The sequence below is a fragment of the Dermacentor andersoni genome, chromosome 10 (genome assembly GCF_023375885.2).
Source record: "Dermacentor andersoni chromosome 10, qqDerAnde1_hic_scaffold, whole genome shotgun sequence".
Lineage (NCBI taxonomy): Eukaryota > Metazoa > Arthropoda > Arachnida > Ixodida > Ixodidae > Dermacentor > Dermacentor andersoni.
In genome coordinates, this window is record NC_092823.1 from 56,706,299 (window position 1) to 56,726,415 (window position 20,117).

The 20,117-nt window shown below is 44.3% G+C and overlaps 1 protein-coding gene across 1 annotated transcript in view; it reads right to left on the reverse strand.

The window, feature by feature from the left end:
- Nucleotides 1-6,056: 6,056 nt before the first annotated feature.
- LOC126543787 (synaptotagmin-10-like) overlaps nt 6,057-20,117 on the reverse strand; it is a 128,351-nt gene continuing 114,290 nt past the window's right edge. Inside the window, exons 7-9 of the mRNA XM_050190912.3 lie at nt 18,411-18,534; nt 16,693-16,864; nt 6,057-13,541 (exon numbers count right to left, since the gene is read on the reverse strand). Coding sequence (XP_050046869.1) covers nt 13,355-13,541; nt 16,693-16,864; nt 18,411-18,534 — 483 coding nt within the window. The 3' untranslated portion in view covers nt 6,057-13,354. The remainder of the gene's footprint in view (nt 13,542-16,692; nt 16,865-18,410; nt 18,535-20,117) is intronic.

The following is a 20,117-nucleotide window of genomic DNA, read 5'->3' on the forward strand; positions in this document are numbered from 1 at the left end:
GCTTGATGTCGGGAGCGCACTGCGTGTGACCAGCGTCAAAAATAAAGCCAGCCACTCAAAGATAACTCGGATAATCACTATATGCAAGAGCAATTGTGTCTTAGGAATGCAATGTGGTGCTTTCGCAATATTCTTGGATTTTTATTCTGTATCCCTTTAAGTGAATAGCTGCTACGCGCCGCGCCTGACGTATGAAGCCTCTCAACGCATAGAGCACCGCCTCCTCCATTTTTTTCAATGCCAGTGCAATCGCTCGCTCCCCAATGGGAGCCGTTGGTGCGCCTTAGTTCACTGAGTTGCCGCGATGCGACCCTAACCAGATGGTACGGTTAGCTTAGGTACGCCTGCTTGCGTAACGCGGACGTTTGAGCTCGCACCGCTGCCGTTCTCGATGAGAAGTGGTACACGCTCCGTCCCTGCGTCTGTCAGGTTATCACGCGTCTGTCAGTCTTCGTGCGACCTCCGTCGTGAGGCGCCACCCAGACGGTACTCTTTCCCACGACCGTAAAGGAGGCGCGATCGCTGGCCGACGGGGGAGAGTGGAAAAGAACGATACGAGAGGGTGGGAAGCCGCGTCTGGCTGGTATTGAAAATAGAGGAGGCGCTGCATTGACTAACACGTAGAGAGAAGTCTCGCGCTGCTGCGCGCTTGCATACATGCACGCATGAGAATGCTGGAATATAGTAGCATCGCATTGGCATCGTCCTCGATGAGCCAGGGCACCTCAGAGACGCGCCTTGTCAGCACCATTCTCTCTGTCACAATGGCTCATCTTATACTAAAGGAGCCCACAAAGAGCTGTTTTAACTTGAATATTACGCCAACACATAGCTTATGCATTCATGGTATGCTTATGCAATCGTGTGCTTGGATGTACAGTTACGTAAGATGTAAGGAGTAGCGGTGTGCCGCTCAAGCTAAAGGAAGGACGACAATGCCTGCGTTCTCTTTGCGATGGTTCCTCGTCTGTTCATGCCTATCTTCGCTTGAGTATGCAATGCAAGGGAGTAAACTTAATTGAAAGTCATAATATGGGTGAACGATGTAATATTGCTGAAGTGGCCTTTCGCAAAATCAAATCGAAGAGCGCGAGAATATCGGCACGCACTCAACCGTCAAATCAAACGCAAGTATGCTGTGCTACTTGAACTATTGCAGAAAGCCCAACCAGATCGAACATAACTAACACTTTAATCGTCGGCTACAATACTGCCTGTTCGGTTGCCGAAACAGGTGCAGAGAATAACTTCTTGAGCGAGTTGGTCTTTACTTAACATGATGCTTTTTAGCGCAAAAAACTAAAAGAAAGGGAAGCAGTGAGAGGCGAAAGGAAAGAAGAGCACTCGTCTTTCCTTGCGTCTCTCACTGTTTCTCGTTTTTTTTTTTCGAGTGTTCGAGCGCTAAAAAGCGTCATGTTAAGTTCGAAGAAACCACCACATTTAACGTCTTTATTGCGTCCAAAGCGCTGCACAGGTTAGCAAGCGCAAAAATTACGTGTTTGCCCAGTGGATATCCTGTATCACTATTAGGCGCATATTGTGACAGGCAGTCGAGCTTTTCTCTTAGTAGCGGTGGTGTAGTTTCGTTTTAAGGGTATTGATACAATGTCTTCTGGTCTCCTTTTTTAGCTTTAAACGAAAATCCGGTCTGTCTAAACATAAGCGCACATACTATCAAGCATACTGGCACGCTAAATAATTTATTGTAACAGAAGCTTTCATCATCGATGCATGTCTAGCGCTGCTGCCGATGTCCCTAATCATGCCAGCGTAGACAGACGCCTGGTAGCTGCGAGGGCACTGTTTTTTCTACCCAGCAGGGGCTTCCATGAGTTTTGCGTCGCATCAACATGTTGCCTCACCTATAGTTAAAAAGTTCTGGGCAACCAGCTTTAGGGCACCGCTAAACATTGCTATCACGGAGAGTGCTTCGCCCTTCAGGCGAAACTGTCGGTTTCGTTATTATAATCCCTGCATTAATGCCCGGCACTTCGCGGTTGATGTGCACGTGCCTGTCTCGCATTCTTTTATGGCTTCTTGATAAAAATTTTCCCAGTTTGAGTGACAGCAAGGCTTAGCGTGGCGAATAAACTACTTGGACGTTGCATCAATTATACACGGGTAGGTCATGTTTGGAAAGACGCAGCACACAACGAAACTGCTGCTGTCCTGAAGCAACAGGACCCAGGCAGCTGGTACACGCTCAATTATCGGCGTCACACCTCGAAACTGCGCGAGATGAGACCAACGTCGAATCGACGGCCTGTGTCAGTGGGCCTGGAAATATTAAATAACGTTAGCTTGACGTCTGCTGTCCGTTCCGCTCAGCGGCTCAGCAGGAACGCTACAATGCAAATGCCAGCAGCGGAAACCATAACGATGCCTTAGCTTCAACGGAGTTGTTTAAAAGGAGCGTGACCGGCGTGTCTCCCAAAACCCTCCAACACTCAGTGCGCGAGCTTCGGATGCGCCGTCAATAGTAGGACAGCACGGCAGCATTGTCAGCAGGATTGCAACTTGATCGTCCGCATAATTGCTGATGCAATAAAACAAAATCCCTGCGTCCGATGTTGCGATTTAACCTCGGTCTCCTATAGCACAGCCTGATCTATTGCCACTCGGCCAGAATCACGTTTTTATTGAGGCTTGTTCACGCGATCGCCGCCGTTGTATTGCTGTCCCCCCCCCCCCCCTTCACACCAATTTCTCTAGCTAAGCCTACGCACCATATAGTTTAGTATACCCTCGCAGATTGGAGTGGTGCCTGGAATGCAACAAAGTTTACCTAGACGCCATGGTTTAATTGTTTTTGATGTCAACGGTTCTCGATTGATATATGTTATTTTTGTCACTTTACTACAGCATGAAAAGTGTCTGAACAGTTATCCGTCGCTATTATTCGACGCGGAATACGTGCATGGCATTATTGCCCATACCACAGTACCCGAGGTCCTTGAATCTGCTCACCGTGGCAGTCGAGGGCATCGCTTGAGCTGCAGTTACATGTAGGATATTTGTTCACACCAGAGGCCTCCTGACCTCTGGAAACTACACCTAGCGTTCTGCAAAGTTGTGTCCTGAGCGCCAAACACTTCCACCTTGTATTAATCGGATTCGCAGAACGCTTCACAAATGCTGTCCAGATATCAATGCGAAGCTTCAAAAAGCGGCCGCATCAGTACCCACATAAATAAGCAGACGTGGGATCGAAATGTTACCAGGTAAACTTGCGCTAGCCTTTTTTACTCAAAAAGCTCCACTAGTTTGCACTGTTTTACTTCATTGGCCTAAACGACTTTTACTTAAATATGCACAGATTCTTAGCAATGATCACTGATAAAGATCTCTGTTGGAGAAGGCGCCTGCCTGACGAAAAATTCACATTTAGTCATATTTTGTAGAGGAAATGCGGGGTAGTGAGTTGGCAGTAAAAAATGTTGCAAATGTACAGGGGGTCGTGCCCTAGGTACCTCAATAGACCTTGCCTATACTCAATGATACATGCAGACATATCGATACTTACTGTAATATGACACGTACAAACGAAAGTTCACATGCCCGTACGCTCACGGTTTGCCTTGGGTTGCTTTTGCGCGCGTAAACAGCAGAAACTATAGAAGTAGCTCAACAGTACCAAGTCACGACCTGCATGACCTCAGATATGTTTTCAGTAAACATCCAGAATGCTACCCACCCCACTTCCCACCTTACTACCTCGTTGGTAGAAAAACTAACCCGTTACCGTTTTTTATCATGAGGTACCTTCTCGGAAATTATACGCCTAATCGCCACTGTCTCGAACCTTATAGATTATAACTCTGCGGCTAAATTTCCAGTTCTTCATTGTGATTTGCTCAACCACGTTTTGGACTTCCACTGCCAGAAATTTGGACGAAAACAGCTGTCGTAGCTGGAGCTCTGAACATGCTTTTTCTAGTTGCGTTGTGCGACACATAAAACGATTATCTTCACAAATACACTGTTGATGTGTTACTCACACTGTAATAGCCATCAACGTAAACCTTATGACATCTCGCAGAAAAACGGCGTCGGTTGAAGAGCTTTTTGTTCTTCGTTGAATATTTTACGTGATATTTAAGGAAGCGCCTGTAAAATATAGTGTATTAAATGATTTTAAGGCAAACTTACAATATTTGCATCAAGTTCTGAATCCGAGCTACTCTGTAAGGCAACATGTTTCGAAGAAAACAGCGCTAAAGTGGGGAGAAGCGAGTAGCCGGCAAACAGAACGCTGCTTTGAACTGAGTCTGCTAACACCCGCTGACCCGTTTTTAAAAGTTCACAGCCGGCAGTTCAAGCCACACGCACGCGCAAAGTTCAGTCCATTGCTTCTCTGCTTAAACGTGTTCACATAGCAGTGGACATGTCAATTATCAAACAGAATGCCTGCCAGAATCAGTTCTACATGCCCCGACTTTCACGCTGTTACAGCACTGCAATGCTTGCCGTTCGACTTTCGGCACGAATCACGCACCCAACCAGTGAATGAAGCTCGAAAACGTCTGCATGGTCTTGCGGCACCAGGCCACGGCATAACCTTTTGACGGCTTCCACGGCATTGTGGCGCCATGGACTATAAACATGCCCATGAAGCTGCTGCTGCTCATGAAGATGGCGCGCAGGAATCCGTCCTGCTGTCAATAATGTTTAATGATTGCTTTTACACCCCAATACAATTTTGGGGCAACATGAGACGCCTTATGAAAGGCTTCGGATTAAATTTGAGCACCTGGGGCTCTTTCACGGGCATCCTAATCTAAATACATGACCTTTCTTGCATTTCACTTCAGAGAAATGCAGTCGTCGCGTCCGTGGATCAGGCTCCCAACCTCGTGCTAAAGAGCAGAAGACAATGCCTGCTGACCTACCACGACAACCTTGGTCAATAGATGCAGCAAGAGAACCAGTGCGTGGCACCACGCGGTCTACGTGGAACATGCAGTTTCCTGCACACCACTGTCTGAAGCCCAATACCTTCTTTACAACCTGCGCATCTAATCTGAAATGTGTCAAACCGAAACAACTGTTGTATACTAATTTTGGCTTCATGTAGGCTTTACAAAATCTCTTGTTCGCTGCATTTCAATGAGAAACAGTGCTATATGTGGCGATTGAAGCAGTGAGGAAGACACGGAAGACTTATTTTGCCGTTGTTATTGTTGCAACACGTAGAGCTGTTTCAGCGAGATCCTGCCAGCAAGTCTAGATGACTGCCCACTTCCAAGCAGACAGTCCTGGGGGGCTGGCTTATACGGTGGTCACATCTCAAGGCGATGAAGGCTCTGTTGAAATAACTATATTCGAGGAACTCACTTAAACGACTTAGCATTCGAAATATTGTACGCGCATTTGCTAAACTTCTCCCGTTTACTTCGATATTTTTGCCTTCCCATACCTTCCACTTCAGCCACGCATAAACGTAACGAATCAGTTGTTTTTCTCTCACTTAGCCTCCACGCATTCCCCTTCTCTATTGTATTTTTTGTCAATGTAACGCAACTTATTCCTGCAACGCATCGCCATTAATAAGGAAACGAGTGGCGCTACTGGTGCGTTTTATTGCTCCAATTTGAAATTCGCAAGTTCACAGTAATACCATACAAAGCAGTGCACACTAATGACTTGCTCTACTTTGCCGCTATACACTCCTACAACTGCAGCGGAAATGAATTTCAAGCTACGCGCCCAAGTACCTTTTCTCTTGCTGTTATAAAGCATGAAGCAGGTTACGCTACACACCAAATCCTTTCTTATTACCTTAAAACGACGTGTTTTCTATTGCAGGGATGAATATCGTATAAAAAAGTAATGCCAACTTAGAGATATTAAGGCGCTGTGTATAGATTTGCATGAAAAAAACTTCAGAAAAAGCACAAAATTTGCACCATTTCATCACCGGTGTTTTATATAATCAAGGGTAATCTGTGTTCGTTTGTTCCCAATGTTTGACAAAATTTCCTGGTTTCCGGCAATCACAACTAATTTTCTTCTGACGTTGCGTCACGCCAAAGGCGATAGAACCAACACTGTAGACCTTTTTCTTAACGGCAAAAATAAAGGGCATATTTATTTTTCACATACGTCAACTTTCATACAGGCGGGTTTACAGTTTCTTAGAGCTGATACACAATGACCATGCTTTATTTTTACATCATCTCTCCCGCAACCGTTTCATAGGAATCTTGATTTAAAAATATACAGCACTCTCGATATGTCGGCAACGCTTGCGTGACTGCGCAGATGTACATCGTAATGTTTCGCTTTCTAAACCACTTTGTCACAATGGGGCTGTACAGAGGAAGTTTACAACTCGTCAAGAATCACGCCGACAAAGTATCACACACAAACCACACCAACTCTCCAGTGACGGTGGACGTTGTTAGCCCCAAGCGTACTACATGCTCGAGCAGCTAACCACGCATTGGTCAGCTGTATTTAAGTCGACGTTGGAGTCCCCAGCTTTGTCGACTCCCGAGGCAAATCTCCACGCTGTACAGCCAAAAGAATTCGAAAGCAAATTGAATTACACATAACAAAGCGCCATTGAAAACAACATTTTTCAATGTAACAGTGCAATGTGAATAGCCATATAAACTTGTCAACATTCACGGCGAGTACATACAAATGAAAACAGTGTCGCTGTACGTAGCGTTTACATCTTTCAGTGCGTTACAACACCTGGGATTGTGCCCACAGCACAGACAAAAAAAAAAACAAGAAAACGACGCACTCCGTACATGTGTCACAGCGTGTGGAAGTGATTAGCAGCCGGCGAACAGGGCAAGGATGTGGGATGTTACACGCAGACATTCAGGTCTGTACATCAGAATGTGGCCTTTGGGTTCGCAGGATCTGCTATGAACGCGCAGCAAAAACGCGAGCGCAAACGGGGCGCCAGTAGCCCAAGCTTGCTTGCATGACACATATGACACGAAAATCGAAGCACTACAGGTCGAGGCTCACGGAAAACTTGACACTTCAATTCTTTAACAAGCGAATGATCAACAGTGGTCAACAAGGAATGTTTCAGGTTGGACCCACCGTTTCGACAGGAGAACAAGCCAACCTTTACTCAAGGGGTGATGTAGCTTGTAGTCGAAACAGTGGCTTTTGCCGAAACGTTGGCTATAGTCGGAGACAACGCTTCTTCCAGCCTTATTGGTCGGAAATATCCGAACGAACACTGCCCAGGGAAGCTTTTTCATAATTCCTTTAGAGGTGAGCCAGCATTGCCATTTGACCGTGTCTCACTTGAGCTTTCAGCAGTGGTCGTCAAATTGCTAGTTATGGTGATATTACATCTAATTTATTACATAATACACGCCAAATGTTTCTGTACAATTTTTCATGTCCATAATTTCTACATGTCAATGCATCGCTGAAGTTGCAATGAAATTTTGTTGACATATATCATAGCAGGAGGCTCTGCTAAGTTTCCTTAAGATTTTGGGGTACATTGCTGCAAACCGCCAAAATGTGAAAAAAATTGCAATATAAGACAACAAAAAGCTTCAGCAAAAGCACCGCATTTTGCTGCTGAGCCTTCCGCCATATTTCCAATATTAGGCAAGCATGCACTCAAAGTTCTCACTGGACTTCACCGAAGTGACAATCCTCCTTATGCATTTTCAGGACTGAAATGTTCTCGCACAGTAATCAGTTCATCATAGTAATTAGTTCACATTTAATTGCAATCATACGGACACTTATTACATCAGCGTGGCGAAATACCATACGCATAGAGATTTATTCGTCGGGGCATTGGCATTAATATTCTCTGCATTCATGATGACACCAAACTCCTAATATTATTCAAATTTGGTGTGGGCCTCCCCACTTTACAATGCGACAAGGTATTGAGGCTATTTGTGATGTTCATGCTCCCACGCCCTTTGTTTCTTCTGTATTTTCTAGTTAAGAGTGGAAGCGAAAAATAGCTTTGTCGGAAGTTGTTGAATACATTCCCTAGATAATTCGTCAGGGGCTACATTAGAGACAGGCTGCTTAAATCTGAGAGAGGAAAAAAGCAGGCAGAATTTGTGAAATCATCCATATAGTAGCGCAGAAGATTTTCAACCTACTCAAACCAAATACAATAAAGACCATCACAAAATGCAGGGCATAGTACTTGGTGGTCGCTTATCCTGAAAAAGAGTCTTTTTGTGCACCGCATAAGAAGGAAAAATGTACTGCAGATCCCTCTGTGCGTCGAAAATCCTTATCAGTGTAATTCTTTTGAAGCCTCTGAAAGCACCCAGAGATGACTGAGTTCTATTGGAAATATTATTTCACGATGAGCAGGTTGAATATGATGATAAAGTAGAAGCTCGTGTCGTCATGCTAAAAATACTCTTCTTGTAAGTAAATATAGGCGTACACAGTGAGGAGTTAAGGCTCATACTTGTTGGCCATTGGATGCATCATGGCTGAAAGCTTCAAATTTATATGCCACTGTTTGGGCATATAAATATCCTACAAGAAAGTTTCAGAAAACACCGTACACAACAGTTTGTATCCTCGCTTGTCGTAAGGGAAACGAAGTATATTGGAGATGGATTTGTTCCCCGCACACATTATCAAGTGTCACAGTCTATGGCATCTAGAGGACTTTGTAGACAGAGGTATTTATACATTAGATAAAAGGAATTGGTTTTCATGATGAGCACAGATTCACAACAAAACATACAACTCCTCTGGACTGTCAGGACAACGCTAGAAAGCGTGACCATTCCATGACAATACGATATCAATCCATTCTTCTGTAAACCACGGTCGCAAGCATCTCTTGTTTGTGTCAATTATATCAACACTGCATAGGCGTTCCGTGTCCAACCTACATTCTTCAAGAGGGCGAAAAACTTCATGCCGCTATAGAAACTGTGTTTTCATAATATATCAACAGTGACTAACACACCGTACAGAAAGTTGTTTAAATTTGCAGTGCTCAAGCAGGACACTACTTTCTTTAGAGAAGTAAATAGGTACGCAAAATCCTGTTCTGTGTTTAGAACATTCAAACAATCTACGTGCTTTCGTATAGGTCACACTACGCAAAGCGATTTTCACAGTCCTAAATCTGCGTATCATAAGTACAACGCCATTGATTGGTAATGATTGCACCATAAAAAAAAATACAATCTAAGCTATCGGCAACGGCTAAAAGGAGCTCCTTTCTAACCTGGAAACACTTGCGAAAGAAAGGGAGTGTATGGAATTTAAAAATTTTTGTACAGAATTAGATACCATGTTATATTATCCTATGTTATTTGCTGTCCTCTCGAATTCTGTTTGCTTCATTCTGCAAGACAACGATATTTTTTGTCGAAAAGCTATCTTTTTGCTAGATCTTCGTGTTACGCTGCTGCGCGAAAACTTCCAAATGTCTATGAAAAGAGATAACGAATAATAAATACCGAATACCTGAATATATGCTTGTCGATTTGTAAACAAACTATGGCATCTGCATGTATGGTCAGGAAACCTTACTTGATGAGCAAGTTGAACTTAAAACTAAGCATGAAACCTACAGGAAAGCGTAATAGTCCTAACATAATGGAGATTTAATTTAAGTAGACGATAAGTGGACCCTTTTGCGTCGGTTGACATTTAAATCTAACTGCAAGAAATATATTTTGAAGCGAGAAGTGAAATATTCAAACCGAACAGAATAAGTGTAAGTAATGTACAAGTGCACGTGCCTAGCGAATATTCAGTTGCGACAATGCTAATGCCACATCGATTTACGATGTGTCACCGATGCCCTGGAACTCATTGCTTAATTTCAACTTGAAGGTGTAAGGTGTACAATGTCTACGGGAAATTAGAAATAACTAGTGGGAACACTTACACGACATCTAAACAACGAAAATGACAATTTGAGGATTGGTGGAACTACGTCTACGTGCTACGTCAGACATCTAAAAACAGTTGCAGTATTGCCGGGCGAGGTAGAAACCATATACAAGCTCTAACAGATAAACGTCCCTACAAAGCGGTAGCTGGAGGTCAGTTACATGCACAGACGCGCCCTTTCCCCTGAATACAAACAAAGTTATGTACATACGTACATTTGGGCGAAGACCATAGCGACATATTTCAGGAAGTGAACATGTCGCTGGCCACGCGAGACATGGAGCAGGATTCAGCAATACTCTGGATTGTGGAACCTATAGTATAAATCTACTCGTTTTACATCCACCTGAGTACAGAATGATGGGAGATGCTGTGTGAAGCATATTTATTGACATTTAGTCTATAGAATGTGCTTCATGCGCTCATGGACCACGATTATCCGTATGTTTTGTAAAATGCCGTATCCTGATTTCTCAGCACAAGCTCAGAATGAATCTGCCACTTTCATGTCTTGTGAAAGTTATGTGAATCCGCACGCATTTATAATACTTATACAGGTACTTTTCTTACATAGTTTACGTTTGATAGCTGGTCGCATACCTCCGTCTGCACAGATTGCGAATTAGTCACGCTGAAGGCGCCAATAGCTCAGGCGATAACACGGAAGCAAGAAAATAAAATCACTGACGCTTACTATACTCCCTAATGCAAAGTTTTAGCGCAGCTCTATACGCGTTTTCATTTCGCGATGTATTGGATGGAGCGGATAATCTGTCTCATGCGGCACGTTGCACACTGAGCCAAGTGGGCCGCGACTGCCTCTCGAAGCGGGAGATCCCCAGAGGCAGCGCGTGGATGACGCGCGGGCGCTATTCACAGCAGCCGCCGCAGACAGACCACCGCTCACGCAGCGCTTCGTTCCCGTACAGGCGACTCGCCGTACTCAGGCGCGATCTCATAGCCGTCGTCGCCGCTAAGCGGGTCTTGCGTGGCACTACGCTTTTCCTCTCAGACTTTCACCATATCCTTCTCCTCCGCTTTACTCCTCGCGCTTTCTTCGCTGTCGCCGTCTTTCATCTCTAGCTGCGCTGCGTGTTCACTTTCATCCTTCATTGTTCTTGTTCGCTCGGTTACGAAGGACAACGCCGATGCCGACGCTCACTGCAGAAACGGGTGTCTGAGGGTTGCGCTATGAAAAGTGCTGTAATCCTGGCATGAGCATTGACGTCAGTGCCAGTAAAGTCCGGTGGCTCTGCCACTAGAACACCTTGCTCCCGTAGATCTTGATAGTCTCATTCGGCATTTTATACAGTGCTTCCGAATGTGGTAATAAATAATAGGTGAAGTTCAAGTTTTCTTGAACACACTGGTCGTAAAACTAGTAAAGCACAACCTGAAGATGATTCAAAAATGCCCAGATGGATACTTCTTCCCTTGTTGTCGCGTTACGTGCTGTTGTAGATGCGACTAATGAGCGTGATTGTAAGAATACTAATTAACGCATTGTACATATCAGTTAACACATTGTACCTTGATGAACGGGCAGTTCATCAAGGTACCGATGAAAATGAACTGGGAAAAAGAGCATCTTCAACCTATAAATTTTATTTACCACCCTTGGCATGGACCAAGAGCACCTATGATAACTTGCCAGATGCTTTGATGACTTGTAGTGCAGAGAACTATTTGGCGCCCGTGTTGTCTTTATGTGTCTTTCTTTTGTGTGTGTTTTAACTTGCAGTAAAAACATGTGTTTTAGCAAGCACCAAATAGGCCAACAAGCAGTTCTGTTGCAACATATTTGGTGATAGCTGCACACTTTCGTCTACCACAAAAAATTCACCAAGAACATACCAAATAGACTGCCTACTAGAAACCTGTATTAGAATGGAAATATTCTGAGTCTGTGGGCACACCATATTCAGTGAAGTACTATTTGCAAATTAACACCGAAATCTATTACTGTTACTGTGCCTTCATCGCAGTTTCTTTCCACAGACGTATCAAGTGGCAAAATACCGTATGGGAACACTCAATTTTGTGCGTTATAAAAAAGTCCTAGTTGCACAATCAGAAATCGCGACATGTAGGAGCCAACAGAATGTGGCATTTTCAATTTTAGATCAGGTTATATGAGACACTTCTGCAGCACGACTTCTGTTCACTTCAAGAACGGTCAGTGGTGGTTTTTATCTTACATGGTAGCGAGATATACAACGAACAAATAGTGTACGACATGCCTGAAACAACTACAATAAATACCACATGTGTTTAGGTGCCTACATATCACAAGTTGTACAGTTATTGGTAAAGCTATTGATAGGCAGGCCTTAGGTATATTCAGCGCGCATTAACGGTACTGCTCGTACCTAAACACATCGTTCTACAGGAAAGAACAGCGCCAAGAAGTACATTTTTTGAATGCACATTTCAAATCCTTTTCTGAAGTGCATCGCGACACGACTGTACATACGTCGAATGACAAACTCCTTTGGAAGCATGCTAGTAAGGAACTCTGTTGGACAGGTTTTCCTAATTTGTGCCAGACCTAGGTTGTCCAATATAATTCTCACTATTTCAGTGTCTCACGCTACCTGTTCTGCTAATGAGGAATTTATTCGGCATAAATAACATAGCCCTCAATTTTGGAGGGTGAAAAAAAGGTACTCAGCATGCTTTTAAGACAAGAGTGCTTGAGAGGTTCTGCTGTTGTCACGTGTGTGTCAAAGCGCAAAGGTGTAGCAGCCCTTGATGTGGCTGTAAATGGTTTGATACAAGCGCGTTTTACAGGAGGAGTTCGTCAATTCCACTCAAGGGAACTGACAGAAGTATGAGTCACACAGAAAGAACGATAACATATGTTTGAGTGGTATAAGAATAACTCTCAGACGTTATGCCACACCGCACGTTGGCCAAGTGCGTTTTCATGAGCTCTTGAAGCTCGCATCACAATGTACAGAATACAGCTCGCTCATTTCGCTTCCTTCCGCTGAGGAACTTTGGTTAAAGTTACTTGTTTCCGGCTACAGAGCAAAACACTCAAAACCTGGATAAATGCTTTCGAACGTGGCGCCCGAGAATGCCCTTGCGACGAATTGGTTCTGATGGCCACACAACACCAACGCTTAGAGCTGAGCTATCGGGAATAACGTGGTGTTCTCACTCCCAATGAGCTTATACTTGTGCGCTGCGTCTAGCGATCTTAGAATGGGCGTGGCAGCCCGTCAGCACAGTTGCGCCAAAAGTGTCCAGTCTTCTGACGGCCGGTCAATCCGTGTTCCGCACAGAACCAGCTCAGAAGCCAATTTTTACACATGCCATCCGTGGAGAAAAGACCAGCACTTTTTTTGGAGTGACTGAAGCCTGCTCTTTCCCGCACAATGCCGCTTTACGGTATCCTTCAAGAAGCAAGGCTGACACAGCACCCAGCATTGCCAGCAGCAGCCCTTTCTGTATTCCAGCGGGTGATCCCACAAACTCTTCACTTTAGACAGGTCACTGACGGTGTTCGCGGTGGGTCCAGCTCGGCCGGAAGGCTGTCTATTAGAGGGTACCACTGCGCAGTCGGCTTCCGTGGGTTGTCCATGACGGCAAGCCAATGGTCACGTCCAACGCCAGTAGCCAACTGTCCAACAGCGCAGCATCCCATGAGCTCGTTTGGTCCAACCCTGCAACAGGGAAAGGGTTTTTGCAGGCTAGCCTTTTTGTGCGTTCTTACTGTTGTGAACGTTTAAGAGCATATTTAGCTAATAGGTGTTTTAGAAGCTTAAACTGCGATTAGGATGACACGTTGTCGTGTACTTTGCCTGGGAAAAAAACATGTCAGAAACGAAGGTTACAGAAGATTTTCTAATATGAGAATGCTGACGGTGTGTAACACACAATATGAAATGACGTGTGTACGAATGTGAGCTAACATCTTTCAGCAGGAGAAAAAGAAAGAAAGAAACATGCGAAAAATCGAAAGAGAACTAAGCCAGACTATTCAGGATGACGAATGAACCACACCGCACAGATAAATAGTATTTGAGTACAACAGATAGCTCCAACGTTATCGGACGCTTGGCAAAAATGAATCGTAATAGCTGCAGCCCTGAACTAAACTATCCATGACATAGAACTACCATATATATTATAATTTAAAGCTGAGCAACGTGAGCTGGCGAAATGTTTATATTTGACAAATGAATACTCGCGGGAGCATTTTTCATGAACCTCCAATGATGTATCGAGCCTTGACTCCAATAAATTATCCCGGTTCAATTTCGCTCTTATTGATAATTCACATGAACAATATGGAGCAATTTTCTATATAGAGTTAGGCCATGAAGAGTATGGATGTGGCGGGAAGCTTGAATTGTTCAATAGACTGATGGAACTATTCCAATGTTCACTTTTCCTTTAATGTCCGCCATGTTAAGCATGTCCTCAGGCACAGATGGACTAATGTATTTATATGAAATAGATGTGGAGTTTTTAGGGATGAGGGCAGCGAATCTACGCAATAGCTAAGGACGTTCTCATTACACTACTTGCTGATGAAATAAGAGCGTGCTGATGAGAGCGTCCTCCGCTGACACACTCCTGCTGACCAGCAGGTTCACGGAGAAGTCACCTCGTATTCATCATAAGCAGGTGACGTTAAACTGTTTTACTCGCGAGGCTAAAAAAGTGTCTGACAGCTGGCTGTGCTGTTCAACATGTGCTAATGATGTAATCTCAACAACTTTTTCAGCTTGTGAACATAGTTCAGCAGCAAATAGGAACTGAAATAATCAATTTCAGGCTTATTGATCAGACGTGATGGTGAACCAATGACTCATAACTCACAAAAGAATATACATTTTTCCAGAACGAGGAAAAAGGAAACTGAGGGCCCGATTTAGATTGGTCATGCCATAAGAAGCCAACAAAGAGACACCTATGACAGCATAGGCGAATTTACATGTACTTAATCTTTCAATTAAATAAATTATAAATCAATGGAAGTGAAAGAAGACGAAAAATATTGCTGGTTCTCGCGTAATCGACAGTAGATGTAAGCATGAAATGGCTACCGGCAAAGCCTATTAGGCCCAATCTTAAAATGGGCTTAGTGCATGTTTGCAATGGCACACCCCACCCCACCACACAGCACCGCGCCATACTGCGTACTGGTTTATATGGACGCTGCCGAGCTAGAAGAAAGCCACACGACAGTCAGCAAAAGATGCCAGGGAGACAGAACGCACTGCCGAGCTAGAAGAATGAATTGTATTTTGGGATTTTACGTCTCAAAACCACGATTTGATTACGAGGTACGCCGTAGTGGGGGAATACGAAATAATTTTAAACACCAGCGGATCCTTAAGTGCCCCCCAACGGACGGGACATGGGCGTTTCCGCATTTCGCCTCCATCGAAATACAGTGGCCACGGCGGGGTCTAATCCATCCACCTCGTGCTTAGTAGCGCAACACCATAACCGCCCAGCCACCGTGCCGGGTAGAAGCGCCTAAGGGAGGCGCCTGGAACGGTGGCGCCATCTCTCGAGGCGACGCAAAACCCACGCCGCAGAACTCGTGGACAGCTGGCATTCGTAAGAGCGTTCAGCGTCAAAACAGGGCAACGAAGTATATGGTGCCCTGCATCTGCCTTTTGAACGTCGCTATTGGAAATGACAAATAAAACTTCAGCGTACTAGAAGTTACAGCTTGTGTGAAGTTATGAACAAACATTAGGGTAAACCCGGGAGCAATATTTTTGTAATCTGTTTGGGCAGTAACTAGCGCACGTTATGCGGTTCTGTACAAAGGGTTGGTGGTGAGAGACCGCGTACTCCTAAGTTTTGATTGATCGCCCGGACGATCTTGTTTTCTCGCATCCTTGCCGGATAACGGCTCTATCCTTTAATTGAAGGTGACCTTCAAGTGACCTTCAAGGGAACGCGAGCTAAAAGCACTTTATGCTGAAAACAACTGGCCGCAAGTGGGGCACAAGCCCTGGTCTTCGCATTACAGGTGCGGTGCTCTTACGAACTGATATACCGATGCGTCGTTTTTCCTCCTAACTGCTAGGGTATTTATGTTTATCTACTAGAACTAAACTAGGGAGCGTGCGCCAGCGCCACACGTCACGACCTTGACGGCGAATGTGCAAAATTCTTTTTTTGTTGTTGGTCTCACTGGTACGTGAACTTTTTGTGTAAAGGAGACTGGTTAATATACCCACACATGCTACTTGAAGGCACCAGTGCTGCCAGATTCGAGGTGTCGCTATGTAGTCAACGAGACGAAAGGAAACTGAGGGCCCGATTTTTATTGGTCATATAAAAAGAAGCAAACAAAGACACCAAGGACATCAGAGGAGAAATTAAACGTACTTATTAAGTGAATTAAAGGAATGATAAATTGATGGAAAGGAAAGTGGATTAAGAAACAACTGGCCGCAGGAGGGCCGGGAACCCACGTCTTCGCATTGCGCATGCGATGCTCTTAGCAATTGAGCTACCCGGTGCCGTTTCCCACCCACTTTTTCGGGCATTCTTGTGTATTTACTAGAACTACACCTGGCAGCATTAGCTAGCGCCACGCATCGTGGCCTGGACGGCGGATGTGGAACATCTTTTTTGTCGTGAGCATCACGTGTACGTGAATATTTTTCCAAGGCACTTAAACTACTGCTAATGGTAACAATTTTCAAGACAAGTTGCAACATTTTTAATTTTACATATGTCTTCGGAAACAATTAAAGAACGCTTTTTGAAGACGCTAGAAAACGTCGATGAAGCAGAAAAAGAATTATGTCTAGTTCTGTAGCGCAATATATGTATTGAGGGTACCTGTCGTAGTCAACCACTTTGATGGCGAGGTTTACGTCGTCGACGTTCTCCGGTGGTACGTCAAAGACGAGGGCCTCGTTGAACACGGGGTTGAGCGTGGATTTCTTGACGCTTGTTTTCTTTTTCTTGATTCTCTTGCCCTCGCAGACAAGGATCACCTTGATGTAGGGGTCTGCACCAGATCACAGAGAAAAGCGAGAGAAGTCATAGTAAATTCACTTTCGCGCTTCAGCACAGCAACATTACGCTCTAACTGTAGGCCACAGTCCCAAGTGCAGTGATCGACCCCAGAAATCCCGACGTATCATTTTTGACATGCTGAATTTGATGCTTAAAAACACTTGATTTATGGTTCGGAAACTCAATGGAGCGCCCATACTAGTGTTTATAGTTCAGAAAACTAACTACTGAGGAAGTAATCAATCTACCAAATATTTTTAATCAATTACAATTTCACTGCTTTCTTCGTGCCAATATACTTTCCTTCATGATAGCGTGTGGGTGAAGCAGCGTGCTCAACAGGACAAATAGAACACGAGGAAACATGACACTGCGATGCGTTCTCTCCGCTTTGTCTTGATCAGTGCGCTGCATCACCCACAGTGTTTGATCATTAGTCACCAACTCGTCCAGCTTCGCACAATATTGACATTACCAGCATACACGCCATCGCCAGCAATAAATATGAATATTTTTTTAAAAGTTTCTTTGATGTGCAATGATGTTCCGGCTTTTTGAGGTTAAAGCACCGGAGCAAATCAAAGTAGGATAGGCATTCTTGTGCTGTTGAGGAAATGAAGCCAGCTTTCTCGTGATCTGGTCATCGTCTCCAGTATTGAGGCCTTTCAAATTTTCTGTAAAATCGGTGATAATGGCAAAATATGCACAGAGATAGAGTGAGGGACAAACGAAACGCTTGAAGATAATTGGAGAAGTCATCTGAATAACAGACATGGCTGTTCCTCCAGGTTTAATGTATGGCAAAAGAAAGAAAGAAATACAGAGAAATGTGCACACCAACACCCACCCACCCACCCACCCACACACACACACACACACAGACACACACATCTGCCAAACGCAGTCGCAGCCGGAATCAAGGTGATTCTTGATACCCGTATTTTTCTGAAATGCTAGAAGGAGCTTTACAAAAACGAGGCGCAGTATGGCACAATTATCTCAGAACATATCGCTGCTCTAACCATGTGTCATTAGGAATATATAATTTGTTTTTTAGAAAAGCTGCCAAGGCTCTGAAATGTTTGGAAAGGCAATTTAAAGTGTCACCTCCCTGTCTAGAATGCATATTGAACACGAAGGGAATGCGGGACAACTTCATTTCAGAAGAACAGTGCTCACCATGAACTCTCAGATTTGAAGCCTCCATGTGAGTCATACTTAGCGCCATTTACAGTTTGCTCGCCCTTTTCTCCAGCAGGATTCAAGCCACCATTTAGCTAGATTGTTCTCTCTTTCTTTTGGGTGTACGACAGTGAAACGGACGGGACTTCGACAAGTAACATAGTGCCTAATGAAACCATGTACGTTGTGAAAGTCACTATATTGTGTCGCATGCCACGCGGTCTCAACGGGTGCGAATGCACGTGGCCACAACTGAAGCAACGGATACAAGACACTCTTATCACAGTACCTAGACTTGCAGGAACTTCACACATTATACGCTGTAATTGGTTTCATCTTTCCCCAAATGCACGTACCAGAGGACCCGCTGATGTCCATGGGCTTCAGGTGCCTGGCTTTGATGACAGTGACTGTCAGTCGTCCGGCAGTTGGGAGATAGCACAGTGAGAGCATCAACTCGCCCAGCTTGTCCATTTTTTCCTGCATAGCGTAACGTAGGTGGAACGCTGAGCTCAGATTGTTCAAGGAACGCACCTTACAGGCGCGTAGCGCCTCTTTGTAGGTGCTTCACGAGTTTTTACGTGACGTTCCTAGTACTGTAACGAAATAGGTGGTACGGTTTTATGATCAAACTGTTGACTAGGTAGAGGTTTTTATTACAGGTCTGCGTGCGTTAGAGATACATCGAAACGTTTTTTTTTCAACGTGGGTTAGCACAAATACCGATGCGGAGGCCAGGAACGCTTGTCTTTGAACAATATATATATATATATATATATATATATATATATATATATATATATATATATATATATATATACACTAGTCATGCTCATGCTGTTATTTACAAGCTAACGAAACAGAAATGGGCTCACTTTTACTGGTTTCTGAGCTAAAATGGTTCTGTACAAAACGATCGTGTCTGGGAGCTCTTGCAGCAGGTTGCGCATGATGGTAGCCGGTAGAGCGCCACATTGTTTGCCACATAAACACATGTTTGACTGCAGATACAGCCTCCACTTACTAAATATAATTTATTCGTCGTCCCCGCCTGCAGCTGAGCCTGCCACGAATGAAGATAATGAGCCGCGCGCTATGCAAAAGGCCTGCGCAAGCAACGTGGAAGCTTTCAGATGAAATAAAGCATGACACCCAGTCCATGATCGAGGAAGGTAATCTTGTTCTCATAATGTATCGGACTTCTCTCCAGGCCACGTGAGATGACGACTGGCCAGAAAGGAGTGACAAGTTGTTTTGTTCTTTTTATTATGTCTGCACCTCTCGACAGAAGCACGATGAGCGAATACGCTGGTAACATGGAGCACGTGCTGGGTGTGTCTGACATAAATAATTAGCATTAATAAAGACGCGGCTAGAGAGGCGCTGCCTCTTCGCTGCGCGAATGTGCCGTCCACGCTCATCCCTTTCATTTAGCCTTTTTTTTTCTAGAACAGCGCTCGTAAGACCTGCAGGTATCTGAACAAAAAATAATGAAGCGGTTTTTGGCCGTGTCAAAGAAGGTACACAAAGTTGACAGCACCAGCCGTTTCTGTGAGGGTTTTTGCTGTCCACTGTAAAGGGGAACGGAAGTTCAAAAATAAAGAAGTGCACAAAAGTTTACCTTTAATGTAGATCATTGTAGATCAAACACCAGTTTGTCAAAATTATTCGGCTTGAATTACACTTTATAGATGCATGTTGTAGAGTAATGAAAACTAAGTGAGGTTTCTTGCGGTCGAAAACAAATTCAAAGCTATTTACACGTAGGTTCGGATACTAAGCCCGTTTTCAGGACTGGCAAACACAGATAAAATGGTTATAAATCTAGATGACGGCCATGGTGCACCGGAAGTGGCTTGCTCAGTATGGCAGCATAGTTGGCAGGAATTTCCCTGCCTACAACTGCCACAACAACTGCAGTATTTGGGGTCAACATTCAGGTTCTGACTTGATGATTGTGTTAGAGCCGTAGAATCGGGTTGTACGCAGCTTTGACTAGCGTGACATGCCATTTATCATTGCAACATCACGAAGTGTGCCATTTCTGAACTGTTGAAAATGTC